We start from the raw sequence: 20,247 nt of genomic DNA on the forward strand, positions 1-20,247 counted from the left end.
GCTATGTGTATATATATATATATATATATATATATATATAGTTTGTTTATTTGAGATGGATGTTGAATGAATGTTTTATACATGTTTAGAATGATTTAAACTGCATATGTACTTTTATCTACAAATATGTTGGGTATAACATGCAGTGGCGGAGCTTCAATATTTCATTTGGGGGGGGGGGGGTGGGCGAAAATATAATTTGTATAAAAATTGGTGAACAGGGGGGCCATAGTCAAAATTTTATATTTTTGGACTAAATATGTATAAAGTTAAAGCATAGGGACTATTTATGCCAAAAAAACAGGGGGGGCACAGCCCCCTAGCCCTTAAAAAGATCCGCCCCTGATAACATGGGTAGATGAAATAGCTGATGTGTGATGAAATAAAATGATGAGAGACCTCGAAGTTGTTGATGTTACAGTCATCTAGCGGAGTATAGTTGACGACCATGGACTTTTCTAGACAGTTCGGTGGAACGCTAGCAGGCTCGTAACCTGTAGGTGTTTTTGAACTAGGTGTTCATTAAGTATTTTTGAACCGAGTGTTTACCAGGTATTTTGATTTACGTGTTCACTAGTTGTAATTTAAATATCCTGGCAGCTACGCCTAATGGAAAATATTGGCAGCTATGCCTATTAGATACAATATAATCCCAACAGCCGCGCCTAAAGGATAATATCTTGGCAGCTGCGCCTAGATGATAATATTGGCAGTCGCGCCTAAAGGATAACATTGGCAGTTGTGCCTAATAGAGAACATTGGCAGTTGTGCCTAATAGAGAACATTGGCAGTTGTGCTATTGGCAACGATGGATTTGTGCCTATTCCTTAGGACAATCCTTTGGAATGAATAAGTGAATGTTAGAGGATTATTAGGGTGGAACCTTAAGAAACTGCAGAAGTATCCATTAAGCAGTGTTGTTACCCCGATGATGATCCTTAAGCTAGGTCCCTTTTATTAGATGTTTAGGGACATAAAGTGAGGGTAACGGGAACGAGTAATCAGGGTTATTATTGGTTGATGAAAATGGGGATGTCATAGTTGGTATCAGAGCATTAGTTTAAGCGAACTAGGAATTTGTAGGATTTCTAGACTTAAACTTAGAATGCTAAACGATGATTGTGAGATGAGTGTCTACTATATTTTAGACACAAGCAATAGTTTATTTTAGGAAAGATGCCTAAAAAGCTTTTATGTGCTATATGCTATTATTTGTTCAGATCTATGGTCTGTTGCCAACCGGTGTGTTCAGGATTCTAAACGTACGACTACGATATTAGAACTAACATATAAAAGTTTCGGAGAGATAAGGATGATTTAAATATCTATCGTGAATAAAGATCTAAATTCGCCTAATTTGGTGTATAGATCAAAATGGCAAGAACCCGCAGCGGAGCTGGAAACACAAATGAAAACAGAATCAACAACCTCAACCCTAAGTGATTGAGCCTGATGCCGATAGTAGAAGCTACGCCTGAGCCAGTCACAATGGCTGGAGTACAAGTCATGATTCGGGCTATGATGGCCGAACAAAGGGAAGAGATGAGACAACTGTTGCTGAATAATAGGGATGAACCTTCAATGCCTGTTAAACAACCTGAATTAAATGACAGTCAGTCAGAGGAAGGGAATTACAGTAAATCTGTTGGTCAAACTGAACCGCTTGTGGTTAGGAGGAATAACCAAGAGGATGGAGTCGAGAGAAATGGATGCAAGTATAAAGACTTTATGAATTGCAATCCGTCAACTTTCACTGGAAAGGAAGATCCTGTCGGAGTAATGGATTGGATCTCGGAAATGGAATTAGCCTTCATGACATGTGGTTGCCAAGGCAAGTTAGAAACAACATTTGTTGTGCGTCAATTCAGAGGTGGCGCTGTTCACTGGTGGAACACTCTGGGGAAGACCCTAAGCCCTAATGAGCCACCACAACTGACTTGGGCGGAGTTCTTGGTGCATTTCAAGCGCAAGTACTGCTCGGCCCAAAATCTGCTTGAGCTAGAGAACCAATTTCTGACATTGAAGAAGGGAAGCATGTCCATCAATGAATACACCAATATCTTCATAGACAAAATAGAGTTTGCTTTGCGTTTTGTCCCAGACGAGTTGACAAAAATCAACAGGTACGCAAAGGGACTTTCGTGGGAGTTCGCGGTGCCATTGCGTCAGGCACTTACTCTGGAGGCAGCTATCCGGGCTGCCAAGTCTGTTGAAGAGATAATCAAGGGAAGAGCCGCCAGCAAGGTTGAATTTGGCGAGAAAATGAAGTTCGATGGATAATCAAAATCCAACAAGAAGAGAAAGTCTGGTTCAAAGTTCGAAGAAGGAGGTGAAGCAAGATGGTGCGATAAGTGCAAGAAGAAACACGTAGGAAAATGTGGCGCGGAGGTGACATGTTTCAAATGTGGAAAGTATGGACATTACGCCAATGAATGTACATTAAATAAAAGGGTGTGCTATGAATGTAATGAAGAAGGGCACTACAAGCAAGACTGCCCAAAGAGGAAAGGGGCTACAAAGCTAAACGTACCTCCGAAACCAAAGGCAAAAGCATTCCCGATGATCCTTAATGAAGTAGGCGAGGATGCAAGGGATCAGGAGTAAGGACTATATGTTCCAAAATCAAGATATAACGCAGCCATGCAGATAGTATTCAGTGGTGTAGCCTATTAGAGGCATAGTATAGATAAAACTTGAATATCCGTGTAATCGTTTCAAGAAGTAATATAAAACCTGGTTTTGTTATCTAGTGTGTTAAGTTGTTATGTGATTTTTTTGTATGGTGACTTGGATAAATTGCGAGACAATACTTGGGACGAGTATGAGTAGGTGTGAATAATAGTAGAGGCTTATACTACTGGAAGCACAGGACTCACACTTGGATCAGGGAAAGTCACAAGGTTACCAAGAAACTAGTAATTGATTTCATTTTTGTTCAAGTATGTCGTTACCATCGTTTCGGTAATGACTAAGAAGATGATTGATATTCCGACCCTAGAGGTCATATCGAATCGAGTCCGACTAAGATGAGTATGTTACGTGGTTCGGGGAAAGTTGAGTCCAAGGTTTATTGGACCCTTTAAAGTTCTTCAGAGGATTGGGAACCAAGCTTACAAGCTAGAACTACCAGAAGAACTAGATGGTATTCATAACACTTGTGACATCCCCAAATTTCACGGCCAGAAAAGACCGATTTCGTTTATTCTTTTTAAAATAAAATCAGAGTAATCTTTCAAAAGGTGTTGCGGAATTTGTTCCCAAAACAAAATATAATAAATATTTATCAAAGCATTTCTTAAAGAAATGTATTTTCGTTTTATTACAAAACTCGGGATGTCCATATCGATACATACCAAAAGCATAAACAGAACATACATTCATTTACACTAGTGATTTACATCTCCTTTAATCTCTCTGTGCAAAGCAGCTTCGTATCGACACCTGTGATACAAATAAACTGAGTGGGTCAGGCTTGGGAGCCTGGTGAGCATATAGGGTTTTCAACCCACAATAATATAATTATTATTAATTTCAATCATCAAACAATCAACCCAATTACCCATCTCCATTATCTTCTTTATTTCTTAAGGTTTTACCCTAAGAATCAACTATCCTTCATTCATTCATTCCTAAGGATTGACCTAAGGAATTGGCACAAAATCCATTGCTACATAAGGCGCATCTGCCAACTTTATCCTTTAAACGCCTCTGCCAGGATTACGACATTTACTATTAGGCGCCACTGCCTGGATTACGACATACACTATTAGGCGCATCTGCCGACATTATCCTTTAAGCGCATCTGCCAGGATTACGACATTCACTATTTGGTGCATCTGCCAATTTTATTCTTAGGCGCATCTGCTAGTATTTTGAGATTCTCTATTTGGTGCATCTGCCAATATTATTCTTAATTATCTTTCATACCTCATCATTTATCTACCCATGTTTTACCCAACATATTCGTAGATATAAAATGCATATACAGTTTAACTTATTTAAAACCTGCACCAAACATTGCATTCAACACCCATCTCAAATAAACAAACAACTTATTTAACACATATCACGTATTTTATAGCCAAAACTTCATATTAAACACCCTTCTCAGATAAACAAACAATTTATTAACACATAGTACGTATTTCATAGCAAATACTTCATATTTATGTGTTAGAAGAAAGTAACTATACACTCACCTGATAAGACGATGATCGGACAGCACCTCGTCTATTAAAATAATAATCTTCGATGAAACCGGGATGTTTTCTCCAAAACTGGGCTTTACGCGGGCAGAGTTTTGGCTCGGAAACTTTACTTCTCGGGATCCTCGGGGCTTCGGGACATGCTTCGGGTCTCGGGAACGATACCGGGGCTTCGGGGTATAAGTTGCACGCAAAACGAGGCAATAATGAGAGAGAGAGAAGAATTGAGCAACAAAACTCGGCAGCCCTTGAGTTCTATTTATAGGGGCTGAAACCCGGATTTACGCTGGGCGTAAATCCTTATTACGCTGGGCGTAATGCCTCTACAAGCAGTACGCTGGGCGTACGAAGATCTACGTGGGGCGTAGTTCGGATAAGCTTTGGTATGCGTGCCTCGAACTTCAAAAATTCATAACTTTCGCATACGAGCTCCGTTTTCGACGTTCTTTATATCCACGCGTAGGTGAGATTATGCTCTACAACTTTCGTTTAGACTCCGTCGGCTAATTTTGACTTTATTTTTAATATATTATTTTTAGTAGGCCGGGACAGGAAAACTCCGTTATAAAATCATAACTTCTTCATCCGACGTCCGTTTTCGTCTGTCTTTTTACCGTTGGACTAATAACGACGAGATCTTCGATTCTCGTTTAGATTGTTTCGGCCAAATATCACTCGATCTCAATTTCGAGATTTGGGTTGTATACCGCTAAGTCGAAACTTAGAAAAATCATAACTTCCTCATACGAAGTCAGATTTAGACGTTCTTTTTATGCACGCTCTCGGTTTAACGTATTCTACGAATTTCGTTTAGACCACTAAGGCTAAATATTGTTCTATCATAAATTCACTATTTACGTCGCGCTGTGTCGTGCCGTTTCTGTCGCAAAACTTCGACAGGTCATAACTTCTTCGTTATAACTTGGATTTCGGCGTTCTTTATAATGTTCCATCAAAAGTCATTTTTGACGCTTAACGTCTCTAAATTGACTAGTCCGGATCTATGGGCGTTACAACACTTTCCACGTATGTTATTTGAGAAAGTTCACGAGAGGAGTTCCCAACATAATTCCAATTTCTGAGTTAAGGATGGATGAAAACAAAAGGTTAATTGAAGAACCGGAGGCAATTGTTGACCGTAAGACTAAGAAGTTGCGACGCAAGATGGTCGATTTAGTGCTTGTGCGATGGAAACATACGAATGGGCCAAATCTCACCTGGGAAAACGGAGAGTGACATGATGAGTCGCTACCCACATTTGTTTGCTGATGTATGATTCCGATGACGGAATCATTCTAAGGGGGAGAGAATTGTAACGCCCGTGATTCTGGGCTAAGCATTAAAGACGATGTAATAGTCTAGGTCAACTATTGTAACGTGTTTTTAAGTAATAAGGATGAATTATGTGAATTTATGTGTCTTATGTTTAATTATGATGATATAATAAATTAAAGATAAAAATAAGTGTTGAAAGTAAAATGTTAGATATAGCCGATATCTATGAAGAAAGTTGTAGTGGTTGAAACAAGGATTCCGGAGATATAAAGAATACTGAAATCCAAGTTATAACAAAGAAGTTATGACCTGTCAAAGTTTCGCGACAGAACCGACACGACGCTGTGTGATGTAAAAAGTGAATTTACGATAAAATGCTTTTTAGACTTAGCGATCTAAATGAAAGTAGTAGTATACATTAAACCGAGAGCGTGCATAAAAATAATGTCCAAATTTGACTTCGTATGAGGAAGTTATGAATTTTCTAAAATTTGGCATAGCAGTATGCAGCCCGGAATTCGAATTATAGATCGAGCGATTTTTAGCCGACACAACCTAAACGAGAATCGAAGATCTCGTCGATAGTAGTTTAACGGTAAAAAGACAGACAAAAACAGACGTTCGATGAAAAAGTTATGAATTTTTAACGGACTTTTTCTGTCCCGGCCTGTTAAAAATATAACTTAAAAAATAAATTCAAAATTAGTCGACTAAGTGTAAACGAAAGTTGTAGAGCACGGTGTCACCTACGCGTGGATATAAAAAATGGAGTTCGTATGCGAAAGATATGAATTTCTGAAGGTCGGAACACAAACTTCGAGGTCTGACCAAACTCACAACGTGAGCAAGTATGGCTCACGACGTGAAGTAGTTGATCGAAACCTCTCAATCCTAGAACAAACGCGGCAAGCCTACGAGCTGATCCGGACAAACTCACGACGTGAGCTTATATGGCTCACAACGTGAGTCGAATTTTCGACCTATAATTAGAGGGTCATCCCTCTTGTTTCGGTTTACAGAAAAACGCAACCTCTCTCCCATATTGCTGAATTTGAGCTATTTTCCCGAGCCGACGATCGCTAACTACTGACAGTGTATAATCACGCTACTAAGGCGAGTGTATAATCACTTTCATCTTACACATAGATATGAAATATTTTATATAAAATACGTGCTATGTGTATATATATATATATTGTTTGTTTATGTGAGATGGATGTTGAATGAATGTTTTATACATGTTTAGAATGATTTAAACTGCATATGTACTTTTATCTACAAATGTGTTGGGTATAACATGGATAGATGAAATAGCTGATGTGTGATGAAATAAAATGATGAGAGACCTCGAAGTTGTTGATGTTACAGTCATCTAGCGGAGTATAGTTGATGACCATGGACTTTTCTAGACAGTTCGGTGGAACGCTAGCAGGCTCGTAACCTGTAGGTGTTTTTGAACTAGGTGTTCATTAAGTATTTTTGAACGGAGTGTTTACCAGTTATTTTGATTTACGTGTTCACCAGTTGTAATTTAAATATCCTGGCAGCTGCGCCTAATGGATAATATTGGCAGCTGTGCCTAATAGATACAATATAATCCTGGCAGCCGCGCCTAAAGGATAATATCTTGGCAGCTGCGACTAATAGAAAACGTCATAATCCTGGCAGCTGCGTCTAGATGATAATATTGGCAGCCGCGCCTAAAGGATAACATTGGCAGTTGTGCCTAATAGAGAACATTAGCAGCTGTGCTATTGGCAACGATGGATTTGTGCCTATTCCTTAGGACAATCCTTTGGAATAAATAAGTGAATGTTAGAGGATTCTTAGGGTGGAACCTTAAGAAACTGCAGAAGTATCCCTTAAGCAGTGTTGTTACCCCGATGATGATCCTTAAGCTAGGTTCCTTTTATTAGATGTTTAGGGACATAAAGTGAGGGTAACGGGAACGGATAACCAGGGTTATTATTGGTTGATGAAATTAATAAATTTATTGTTGGTTGATGAAAATTAATAAATTTATTTATTGTGGGTTGAAAACCCTATATGCTCGCCAGGCTCCCAAGCCTGACCCACTTAGCTTTTATATTACAGGTAGTGGAACAAGAGCATAGTTGGATGATGACGAGAGATTTTGGTTTATAGGCCAGTAGATGTAAATAACTGTCGTAAGGCCTATATCGTACTGTTTATGCTTTTAGTCTGTATCGGAACATGACATCCCGATGTTTTATAATATAATGAAAATACATTTCTTTAAGAAATGCTTTGATAAAATTTTTTATCATGTTTTGTTTTGGGGACAAATTCCGCAACACCTTTTGAAAGATTACTCTGATTTTATTTTAAAAAACATAAACGAAATCGGTCTTTTCTGACCGTGAAAATGAGGATGTCATATTTACGAGGCAAGCCAGACAGACTGAACGCTCATATGTGCATGCATTGTATGTATATTGTGGTGTGTAGTATTTTTGGGAACTCACTAAGTTTTGGTTTACAGTTGTAAATTAAATGTTTTTTAGGTATCATTAGTAATCTTGGGAAAACGAAGACGTGAATATACACACTCATCAATAGCCATGAAAATTATGCATTATTTATATTACTGATTTTTAGACAACTATAATTTGGAACAAATGAGTTTTCATAACTTTAGTTTTATGTAAATGTTGATTTTACCTTATTTAAAAATGACAATTTTGCTTGTAAAAATGAGACGTTACAACTTTAAATAAATACATTAGCTAATTAACATTTTCATTTAATATACTCTATAAATGAGAAAAAAAATATTCATTTTGAATTTTGAAAACCAGAATTTTAGTTTCGTTCCAAATTAAAATACCGAAAATCAATTAAGTGATTTCAAATTTCAAAAAAATTACTTTTTATTTAATACCTTATTTATAGATTTTGAGTTTAAATAAATAAAATAGCTAATTAACATTTTCATTTAATGTACTCAATAAATAAGCAAAAAATATTCATTTTGAATTTTGAAAATCGGAATTTTAGCTTCATTCCAAATTAAAATACCAATTATCCATATTTAATACATATTAACCGATAATCCATAAAAAAAATGAAATTTATCTATTAATTATGAATTTTGAAATAATTTAATTGATATATCGCCATTAATATAGCCTATAATCTTTTTATTTATTGATTAGGATCCGAAGTAATTTGGTATCTAAATTGTCCATATTCAATTTACTCTCTAAATACCATTGTTTTTGTTTTTTTTTAAAACGGGCGGGTTAGTATACGTCTGAGATAGAACCTAAGACTTCATTGTTAGTAACTCCTACTAAACAACTTATTAGTCTAAGTGGTAAGCTTGTTTTTATTCTTTTGGCTCACATGATTTTAGGTACTCATGGTTTTGATTTTGGGCACAGGAAATTTTCTCCTTCCTTCTTTTGATTTTGGGCACGGAAATTTTCTCCTTCCTTCTTTATTCTCTTATTCTTAAGTTTATTAATATGTATTTGTAATATCAATTATATATTATATGAAAATAAATATTTTTTTTTAAGATTATAATTCAAATTTATACTATTTTAACATTGTACTTTTAAAGTTTACAATATCATTCTACACTGAAAGTCATACATCATACCTATTCACCATTGTAGTTTCATATTTTCTATATTTCATCATATTTTAATATTAAATTTTTATTTTTATTTTATTTTATCAATATAGTTTAATTTTCTAACTTACAAACCCGTGTATATTATACGGTATTGTGAACGGCTATATTATACGGTATTGTGAAATAAATCAATAATATAAAAGAGATTATTTAGAAAAAACAAATCCCAGATGAATTTAGTTTCTTAAACGTGAAAGAAGGTTTTATCAGAACCACACGTTCCATTGCTTGATTCATTATTCGAGTCCTCCATCAATGTTACGTTCTTGTATCACGAACCTTGTCCCTTCTGTTTCTGTATTTGACAACACTTTATCAATCAATCAATTGAATTATATTTTCATCATACAAGTTCTACGGAAGCTCCAATATTATTCAATCATGGGGCCACAAATCAAAAATGGTCCCAACAATTACGTGAATCTGGACTACATTTTTCAGATATGTTATCTTCTTCGATCCAGCAGAGTGTGATGCTTCCAAGATGGAGAAGTTGGTGGAAGTGTCGGACCAGGTGGTATGCATCGACTTCGTGCTCGGAACCAAATGCAGAGCCACCGTCCGCCTCAGATCTCTCAGCGCCACCACCGCAATCGCCTTCAAAATCCAAACCTCATCTCCTCACAAGTTCCTGGTCAATCCACCGAGTGGACTCATCTCTCCTCTCTCTCAATCCACCTTCCAAATAATCCTCAGACCGCAACCGAAAATTCCTTCTACTTTCCCTCGCTCCGCCTCCGACCGCTTTCTCATCCGCACCTCCCTAGTCGGATCCTCGGTGTCGACTAACCCGGACACCATCACCTCCTGGACGCATGACATTAAACTGAAAGTCGCCTTCGTCGGTCCGTTCCTGCTCCGGCATGCGGTGAATATAGGTGACTGCGACGCTGTGAGGAGTATGTTAAAGTTTCAGAGGACGATTTTAACCGAGTTATCGATTCGTGAGGCTGAATCGCTCCACCGTGTGGCTGTCAGGTTGGATAATTCTGTTGAGATGGTGAGTTTGCTACTGGAGGCCGGGTTGAAAATTGAGTCAACAACTCGGATTTTAGAAGACGTGGAAGAATCTAAATGGACGCAGAAAGGGTGGTCGGAATTACACGTGGCGGCGGCGTTTGATCGGACAGATGAGGTTTCGAGATTGATTAAAATGGGAAACCGTAGGGGGTTGGATTGCAAAGATAAAGAAGGAAAGACACCGTTGTATTTAGCGGCGAGCAAAGGGTATGAGAGGTGTGTTAAACTGTTGGCGGGTGCAGGTGCTACCGTGGACGCTAGACGTATTGATGGTTGGACGGCGTTGTACAGAGCAGCAGCGAAAGGTGACCGTCGGATGGTAAAAGTGTTGATTGAACTTGGTGCAGATCCATCGATCGTCGCCGATAATCGGAATCGTTCCGCCATTGATGTAGCACGAGATGAGGGACATGTAAGTAGAATCAAAACATTCGTAAATTAAAAAGGTGAAAAAGAAGTCGTTATTTTTAGCTATAATTTGTCATTTGTGACGATGATGCAGAAAGAAGTGGTTGAAACCCTAGAACGAGGGGAGGAGGTGTTAAACGCCGCACGCCGGGGAGATCTGGGGCACCTAGAATTTCTGTTGGAGACAGATGCGAGTGTGGATTTTCGAGATCAGTATGGTTTGACTGCGATTCACATGGCAGCCATTAAAGGCTACAAAGATGTGGTGATGTTGCTGGTTGAGTTTGGTTCTGATCTGGAATGCACGGATGCGGAAGGGCGGACGCCGCTGCATATGGCGGTGGTTGGCGACGACAAAGATACGGTGGAGGTGCTGGTAATCAGAGGAGCAAACGTGAATGCCAAGTGTAATAGAGATGTAACGCCTTTACAAGTTGCTGAAGCAATGGGGAATGAAATTCTAACGCAGTGTCTCCTTCTCCATCAAGCTACTTGTTGATATTCATCATTTGGCTTTTAACTCTTTGCCGAACCTCAAAATTTGTTCAACGTTTAAAATCATTCCCACAATGAACAAGTTTTCCATCCTATCTTTAATGAAGAAGATGCTTTCTTTTATTTCATTAAAATTTTTCCCTCATTAAAAGAAACTCAAAAAACACAATTAACCATTTTTCACATATTTATGACAAAATAACTAAATATTTTGCTTAGGACTGTAAACCGGAACTAATGTTCAATGAACCATTTGGCTGAGAGTTTGTTTATATTTGTTTATTTAATAAATGAACGAACATGAACATTATCGTATGATTTGCTATAATACATGTATATATATGTATGGTTTTTTTACATTCATTATTTACATTTGTTTATGTTTATTCTTTTATGTTCATTTAGCACATTCATGAAAAAAATAATTTATTAAACGAATGAACATGAAAAGGAAATTCGTTCGTTTATACGTTCTTATTCGTTTACAGCCTTAACTTCCCCCATAAAAATTTCATCGAACTTTAATCATGGCTTCTCCATCCCAATAACACAATAGCAGGTATGACCATTTTTTTGGTATTGTTTTAGTTGTATGCTCATTAAGATAGTAAACTTATGTAATATAAGCATTGATCTAGTACTCAGGTCATGAGAAGGTAAGCTATAATTGTACGTCTTGTATAATATAGACACTTGGTCAAGATGCACCACTTTATGTTGTTTGGTGTAGGCATGATATCCTTGTAATTTCGTTTTGTTCATGATATATATAACATACGAGGCTATAAATGTATTGGACATTTGGAAATAATAAGGGTAGGATAAAGGTATGAAAACTTGTTGAAAAATGGCAAATATAGATTACTTGCATGACAAAAATCCTACACTGACTCAGCTCAAGTGCCAAACATAAGCCTATTCTTTAGCTGATGGGCTTTTTCAAGGCCCGTTAAGCCCCAAGAAAAAGTTTTGTGCCGCTGTAGCCCACTGAAAATGGGTCTTGTTTTACGGCTTGATTGATAGACCATTTCAACTCATTTTTGTTCATTCTTTGTTTATGAAGGGGGCAGCGGAGCGGGTTAATCTCTAGTATATTTTATTCTGATGTCTGGTGTTGAACTAGAGTTTGAAGTTGTTGTTAGGGAATGCTAAAACTAATGGTTCATATGTATATGGTATAGATAAATGTTTATATGATGTAATAACACTATTTTGATCTTTCTATATCCACTGGAATGAATAGAATCTATGAATTTGTGAAATTGACCTCAAAAGTCAATTGAAGAGGATTGAAAATTTGATATTTGATATTGTAACTAAATCATATGATGAATTAGAAAAAAGAATCACGTTTAGATTTATTTGGTAAAAAGTAGCAATACGATGAGAAACTAGTTGGTTAGTTAGTTAAAAGAGTAGCCCTTTTGTTGGCAAGTTATGTGCATCTATGATTAAACACGTGTGAGAATTACAATACACAAAGAAACCAAAGATTTTGTCCTAGAATCCCAAGCTTCAAAAAGAAGAAGAGTATATAACCCTTGACAAGAAACACAGTTGTAAATATGTTTTAATATGTGATGACAACTTATGATGATGTGTATGGGATGATTACTTTTAACATATATTATTTTATTACGACCACAAGAGGGGTATAGTGACAATCAGTCATGGATATCAAAGTTAGATCGTGTGAGATGCCATCATGAAATATACTCAGAATGATAACTTCAAGTTTAGGCAAGAAACGGGAAGTCAAAATGTCCAATTGACTAATTTTTTGTATAAGGGTTCGTTTTCAAAATTCAAAATCAGTGACTGAATACCAATGGCCAAATCAAACCCTGATGCTAAAAGCAAATAATTAAAAAACGCAAGGGAGTAAAATTTTGTATTATTTTCCTTATACGGATGAGCACATGGTTTTGAGTACATAAATATCTTTTCTACAGAATGAAAAATACCCCCAATTCAAGAACATTAATTCTACACCTTCCAGATTCCTTGTTGTCTTTTCTTACTTATCCCCATTCCCCACACCCCTCATTCACAAGTAAAATTCAACTGCTATTTCATATAAATAAACAAAAACCTGTCCCCATGAAATATGGATTTAACACTCCAATACCTCTATAAACTTAATACATGAAATTAAATTGGATTTTGGTTTACCTTTTAATTTTGAAAATATCAATTTGGACGCCAGAAACCTTTCCTAGCAACCAGAAATCGTTGCTGATGTAAGCTAGTTGACCAATGAAGTGAACGTAGAATTTGTCTCAATTTTTTTAACATTTCTTTACTATCTTCAACTATCACAACTCCACCTGGTCTTAATATGCGATCCATTTCCACTGCACTATCCAACATCTCACACCTGCAAAATTATATTATATATAAACCCACCCACAACTTTATTTAACAACCTTAAAAGAAAGAAGCTGATTATATTATATTATTTATTTATACCTGTGTGTTAGGTTGCCAAACAGGAAACTAGAATGAAGAAGATCATAACTTCTAGGATACGTATTGAGTGATTCACACCAATCATGGTAAATACCAATCAACCCTCTATCAAATATTACAGGCAATGTATCTGGCATGTTAACAGGGACAACATTCATCACCCATAGAGGTAGATCCGTCGAAGCAGCAGCAAACCTGACCAGGACTTAAAACATTTTAGACACGAAAACTCTGAGATTTAACCCATCAATTAAAATAAAGTAGAACTTAACTAACCCTCCATAACCAGCATTCATATCCATCACATTCCTCACATTTGACCAGTTTACCCCCAGGTTTTCAAGGTACACATTTGTAACAATTTCAGACCATTTTCTGGTATCCTCATGAAAGTTTGGTAAACCATCTGGTTTGGTTTTGAGCCTTTGGGGCCATGGTGTAGGCCATGTGGTTGTTGTTGGGATTCTTGAAATACAGCCATCAAGGGGTGTATACCTACACAAAAATGAAGATGATGATGATCATGATGATTATCATGATGATAGTTGAAAAATGATGTCATCTACCATGAAGTTTTTGCATGTGCATCCTCATCACATACAGGTGGATTGTTTACTTTACGTGATTCATAGCAGGAAGAAGAAACAGGCTTCTCATATATAACCAACCCTATTCCAGAGGAATCAAAGCTTTTTGCCACTACTTTCCAGCAAATAGATTCAGTCAGAGCTACCATGGCTGCAGGAAATTTAAAAGAAAAAAACTTAGGATAATAATTTAATGAAACTATATGAAAATAAAACAAGTTTAGGGCAATTTGTATACACACATTCCCAAACTTTTTTATCTCTTTCATCATCACGATAGACTGGTGTAGCAGACCAGATAAAAACACCCCCAGGCCTTAGAATCCTGTTTAACTCCAACAATGGTTTTCCACCTGTAAATTTATTAGCCATCAAGATTTATTTTTAATGGTTATAAAAAGAAGAAAAAAAAAAGGTAGAATGAAAGAAGTACCATCTCCATCCCAGTGCACTCTGCAACGTGCACAGTGAATCAAATCAAAGGCATTATCAGGGAATGTGAGTCTTTGAGTTCCGATTACTGAAAGAGTGGCTGGAATTCCTCTTTCCAAAGCAAATTGTATTTGAGCTTCATGTTCATCTTTTGGAGCAAATGACATTGTTATCACATCTTTGTCTAGTAAATATCCACCAAAGCTAGCAACACCACAACCAACATCAAGAATCACCCTTGTGCGTTTTCCCCAACCAATTTTTGGCAGATTCTACAAGAAAACAAAAAAGATAAACATCAAATGAAATAAAGTAGGTAACTTGATACTGTGGAATGTTACCTTTTCTATGTATTGGATGTAATGAGTAACTCCTTCCTTGAATTGAGTGCCTCCACCAGGGAAAAGAAGATATTCACCAGATGTTTTCACCCAGTTTTGTTCTTTCTTGTATTCAACAAGCTTAAGGTGTGGGACGTTGTCAAACCATATCTGTAAAAAAGGACAGCAAGTTTTAGTTTTTGTTAAGGCTGCCTTCAAAACAGCATACCATAGTTTTTCCATATTTTGGGTTTTCATGTAAATCTTGGTGTTTGTTGCTCTCTTTTATCTTTTTGCTAACATGTGCTGTAGCACTGTTAAATATTAATAATCCTATATGTAAAGATGTCTATGCCACATTACCATCAAATCATTATATATCTGAGGATTATTTGGGATATTGCATTTTCAAAATACTTATAGCTTTGTTGAGAAACATTGAATATTTGGGATTGAATGTACTTATGTTCTTTGGTTGTTCTTGCATTACAATGGGAATAAAGAAAATGTTTTTTTTTTGAAAGAGAGGGAATAAAGAAAATGTTTATCAGCTTCAATATGATTTACCCCCTAAAATCAAACTCAGCATGAAGAATTCTATGTCCATGCCTAGTAAATAAGTTCATTTGGGAAAATGTGCAAATAGCAGGCCAATTTTTACTCTACGTGAACAATACCAATGTCTCAGCTCTTTCAATGCATACTTATGTTAAAAAAAAAACATTAGATTACTTTTTCCAATGTAAAAAATATTATAATCAACATATTGAAAAAAGTATCTGCCTCCCTCGGTGAAAACTTTAGTTGGGGATTAAAATATGCTAACCTACTCATGCAGGTCTGCAGGAAACTTATTTGTGTGGTAATATAAAATCAAGTCCAGTGGCGAATCTGCATAAAATTGAGTGCTTGCAGGACTATTTATTTACTGCATAAATAACCTTAACAGATCTGCATATCATTTCCGATCACAAATAACCCTAGTTGAATAACATTCACCGGACAACTTCTTTAAGCAACATTCAAATAAAGGTTTTTAAGTAACATATAGAAATAAACCTTACCAAAGTAGCAATCTCACCATGTCCCTACTTTTAGGCCAAGGAACTGGCACCTTGTATCCATCAGGCAGCGGAATCAAACACCGAGGGTTAGGTTTTGGGCAATGTCGTTCTCGATGCTCCATATGCCTTCTCGATTTCAAAGATTTTATCGCCTTCCAGTTATCCAAACACGGTATGTAATCCACCGCCAGTGGACCTGGACATGCCTTCCAGTCGATTACCAAGTCCTCACCACTATCACTATCATCCGAATCAGGATCTACCGAACTATTGCTAATCTTACCATCTATTTCTCGTAGAGGGGGCGTCCGCGCCTTGCTAGGGATGTTTTGTGAGATTGAAGGATGAGTAGAAGATTGAGGGAGATGGTAGAGAGGAGGTGGTTGGGAGGTGTTGGTGGTTAGGACGAAGAAGGCGACGAAGAGGAGTAGGAGGAGGAGAGATACAATGAAAGGATACCTGCGTTCTTTTAAGAGGTTTTGCACGGAAATAGCCATTGTCGGTGACTCAGATACTGTTTCAGATCTACAGAAACGGAGGAATCCGATGATCGGAAAGAAAAAAAGAGAGTGGCACAGGCACAGAGAGTGTGAATGCCTTGTTTTGGGGTTTGGAAAGTGAGATCGCGGTAAATGGTCTTCAGGGATTTAAAATGCAGTTAAAGTAAACGTGACGTCTGAAATCTGATCGAGAAAACCTGGGGACAGAAAACAGATTTTCTCCATTTATGATTTTGCCACGTGTAGATACTTTAACGATTGTGATCAACCAGAATAAAGCTAAAAAAAAGTTTATTCAAAAAATTAATCGCCCACCGTGGGGCTCGAACCCACGACCACAAGGTTAAGAGCCTTGCGCTCTACCAACTGAGCTAGACGGGCTGTTGTTGTTTAAGATTTGTCATTAAGTGTTTTAAAACAACATAAATAAATTTCAAGTTTTTTTATTTTCTAGATTCTAGCTTCTGCATATGCTAAACTGTTTCCACTTACTTCAAAGTTATTTTATGATTGATGGAAAATTATTCAAAATAGTCGTTTAAAGATTCTTAAGCTTTGTTGATAATTTTGACACATGACCCACCATCAATAGCCCGTCTAGCTCAGTTGGTAGAGCGCAAGGCTCTTAACCTTGTGGTCGTGGGTTCGAGCCCCACGGTGGGCGTTTTCACTTTTTATACAATACAATCCCCCGATTTGTTATTATAACTAATAGTTGAATACCTGAATGAACACATTTGGGGAATGTATCACCTACTCACTCATATCACTGATGTGATTTACTAAACTTTTGGATCAGTAATTAAATTTATAGAAAGGATAGATCTTATGCAACAATTTGCTTACTTTTTTTATACAGAAACAATAATAAGGTTAATGAGGAGTTTATAAAGTAATAAATAGACTGTAAAATAAAACCTCTACTTTATGCAATGTATATTTCCACTAAAATGTATAACTTAAAGTAAAAATAACACAAACCCGTTGTTTGAAATTAATGAAAAACCTAAATATGTCACATGATGACATGAAAATGTGTTACCTATTTATTTATAACGAAAATAAACTTTATACATTTTATGGCTATTGTTCTATTCATATTTTACTTTTATTTCATTATGTGTCATTATACATTTAGCTTCTCATTTAAATATAGTTTGCATTTGTTTTTCATTATAAGCATTGAATGTTGTGTGGTATGTGAACGTTTTAATGCTTTATATAAAAATTTTGCAGGTTTTCATGTTCCATGATGAAATATGACCAAAAGAAGATAAGCAAGAAAAGAAAGAAAGAAAAGGCCAAAAGGGACAATGGGTGAGAATGACTCAATGGGTCATGAAGGAAATAAATGGCTTAGAAATTATTTAGCCCAGACCCGTGTCTACTACACAAAGGGCCCAACACGGTTTTTATCATTATAATAAATTTTAAATAGGAAATTGAGTAATTCAATTAAATTTGTAAGACATTTTAGATATAATTGTTGCATTAAGGTGTCTAAGTCACTAACTAAATTAGTATATTATTGTAAATAAAAAACAAAGTTTTTTTTAGGTTGTCATCATAACTAGAACTTGGTTAGAATAACATTTATAAAGAGATGATGATTTATTAGATTATTATATAATTAATAAATTAATTGGAAATTATAAGCAAATAATTTGTTAATATATTATGTTTATTAATTGGAAATAAAAAATTGATTCGTTAACTTATTATGATTAATAAATTAATATGAAATCAATTATAATTAATTAATTATTAATCAAAATTAATTTGACATTAATTAACGGTCCAAAGGTTGAATTATAATTGTTCATAATTGAGCAAATAATGAAGATTCTACAACCATATAGGTAGTGAACGAAATTAGGAGGGATTTTAGGGTTTCCACAAGCCTCTTGGTGGTAAATAAGAAAATGATTTGAATTGAGATTAAATCTATTATTTAATCATTCAAATTTTGTTGTGTCCCTAAGTTACCTAAACTATAAATAGGACCCCAAGGCCTATGATTTTTGTTCATAAGATTCCCTAGAGAATACTGTGGCCGAAAATATCCTCTCCTCTCTCTCTCCTCTTGTCTTCTAGTTCTAGGGTTTGGGTGTGAGCCATTAGAGGCATCATCCTTTTGGTGCTAAGCTTTCCAAGACCTACATTACAAGGAGATTGAAGTGATTTGTTTACTACAACAAATTAAAATGTATGTAACTCTATACTTGGTAATTTCGAATTACACTAGGGTTAGGCTAGTTTAGTTGTTCATTGCATGTCGCATCACCTATTAAGTGTTAATTGTTTTCCGCATTGTACTATTTTGTTTTCAATAAAACTCATAAGTGGTATCAGAGCTTAGGGTTGTCAAACATTGATTGGACATGATATGAATCAGACTAAACCTTTTTTTTCGAAATAGTGATCTTACGACGTGAGCACAGTTTTTTCCAGATTTTCGGTAATTATCTTCCTAATCTGATTTATGGTGTTTATTTTGATAATTATCCAGTATTGATTATGTTAGATTCCGAATTTTGAATGCCTTGTGTGATAATCCTTAAAACCCTAAATATTAGGATAATATCATTATTTGATAATTTTTAATTAGTTATATTAAATTGAATTATCTCCTGTGAATTTAATAATTAATTTAATAGTAATGTAATTAAAAGATAATTATAAATTCATAATATGTTTAAATTGATTAATTAATTATATGATAATCTAGATAATTAATATTTAGTACCTCGTATTTTGAAAAAATTTAAAATACGCCTTATACTATATATGATTAAAAGTTTAATATATTATACGTTTAAGACAAGTCAGTCGAATCATTAGTAGGCCTCATTTTACGAAGCCATACTCTAAGGGAGTATAAGGATATCAACCTATAAAATGATCGTTGAATGGGTATCCACTCTCACCCACCGCTGTATGGTGGAGGGTCGTTAGCCGAACGAGTTTGATAGTACATAACCTCTAAAAGTATGATACTACAAAGTAACTAAATCTTTTAAAAATCTCACTCTAGTTACTTTAGGAAAAAAATGAAATTGTATGTTAATCCATAAAAACGCACATCGTTTCCTTATGAGTCGTTAGTGAAGCGTGTATGGTTAACCGACATACTAATTTTGGGACTATAAAGGTGAAATGATGAAACAACTCGTGTTTATTATTGTTGATGGAGCGTGTGTGGTTAACGGAACATCAATGGGAGATCATAAATCGATCAAGGGTGTTTAAGCGGGTTTTCATGGTTATTCACATCTTAATTATGATCACCGGCATCCCAGTCACAATTGGTAAGAGCATAATCGAGATTAAACATGACATTGATAAGATTTAATGAATCTCAAAGATCTAGGAGTTTCATGTGATTGAAATTGGTGAGATGACTCTACGTACCTAAAATAGATTTGAATTTGATTACGACACCCCTCTTCAAAGGTCGAATCGAAAATATGGATCCTAGCCTTAATTTAAATTTTGTGTTAATAGTTAAGGATTAAATATCAACTAACTTGAATTCTCTCTTCTCCCAAAAAATTTAGATGTTAAATCGAAACAATGATGGTCTTCCTCGTTCTTATGGAAATGGTTTTCCTCAATCTTCTGGAGATGGTCTTCCACATTTGAGTCAAGGTGAAATTGTTTTCCCTTCCTTAGAAAATGGTGGAATTGAACATCGTCCTCATTTAACTATTTGAGCTACTCCTCATGTGACTCTCCCAATGTCATGTTTTCCTCGAGTTGAGAAATATGAAACTACTCAAGCCTTGTTGGCATGTAAACATGAAGTTGGAAA

General features: G+C 35.9%; 2 protein-coding genes and 2 non-coding genes across 5 annotated transcripts; 2 read left to right on the forward strand and 2 right to left on the reverse strand.

Annotated features, from left to right (window-relative positions):
• The first annotated feature begins 9,360 nt into the window (after positions 1–9,360).
• Positions 9,361–11,187, forward strand: LOC145161425 (protein VAPYRIN-LIKE-like). Its single transcript, XM_079080934.1, has 2 exons — positions 9,361–10,573; positions 10,664–11,187. The coding sequence occupies exons 1-2, from the start codon at positions 9,626–9,628 to the stop codon at positions 11,066–11,068; spliced, it is 1,353 nt and encodes a 450-aa protein (XP_078937060.1). The 5' UTR covers positions 9,361–9,625; the 3' UTR covers positions 11,069–11,187.
• Positions 11,188–12,928: 1,741 nt separating this feature from the next.
• Positions 12,929–16,576, reverse strand: LOC145161426 (putative methyltransferase PMT23). 2 transcript variants are annotated; one of them, XM_079080936.1, is made up of 9 exons: positions 15,954–16,576; positions 14,894–15,043; positions 14,554–14,824; positions 14,363–14,473; positions 14,100–14,271; positions 13,810–14,028; positions 13,534–13,728; positions 13,237–13,441; positions 12,929–13,156 (listed from the first exon to the last, which is right to left on the reverse strand). In XM_079080936.1, exons 1-8 carry the CDS (start codon positions 16,431–16,433, stop codon positions 13,255–13,257), a joined length of 1,785 nt encoding a protein of 594 aa, XP_078937062.1. In that variant the 5' UTR covers positions 16,434–16,576; the 3' UTR covers positions 12,929–13,156; positions 13,237–13,254. The 2 variants fall into 2 exon arrangements, with proteins under 2 accessions (XP_078937062.1, XP_078937061.1); XM_079080935.1 differs by having other exon boundaries at positions 12,929–13,441; positions 15,954–16,575.
• Positions 16,577–16,744: 168 nt separating this feature from the next.
• Positions 16,745–16,817, reverse strand: TRNAK-CUU (transfer RNA lysine (anticodon CUU)). Its single transcript has one exon. It is a non-coding gene; the product is annotated as a tRNA-Lys (tRNA).
• Positions 16,818–17,027: 210 nt separating this feature from the next.
• Positions 17,028–17,100, forward strand: TRNAK-CUU (transfer RNA lysine (anticodon CUU)). The gene has a single exon. It is a non-coding gene; the product is annotated as a tRNA-Lys (tRNA).
• Positions 17,101–20,247: the final 3,147 nt, after the last annotated feature.

Source organism: Lactuca virosa, chromosome 2, assembly GCF_052849685.1.
Source record: "Lactuca virosa cultivar CGN04683 chromosome 2, Lactuca_virosa_CGN04683_v6, whole genome shotgun sequence".
Lineage (NCBI taxonomy): Eukaryota > Viridiplantae > Streptophyta > Magnoliopsida > Asterales > Asteraceae > Lactuca > Lactuca virosa.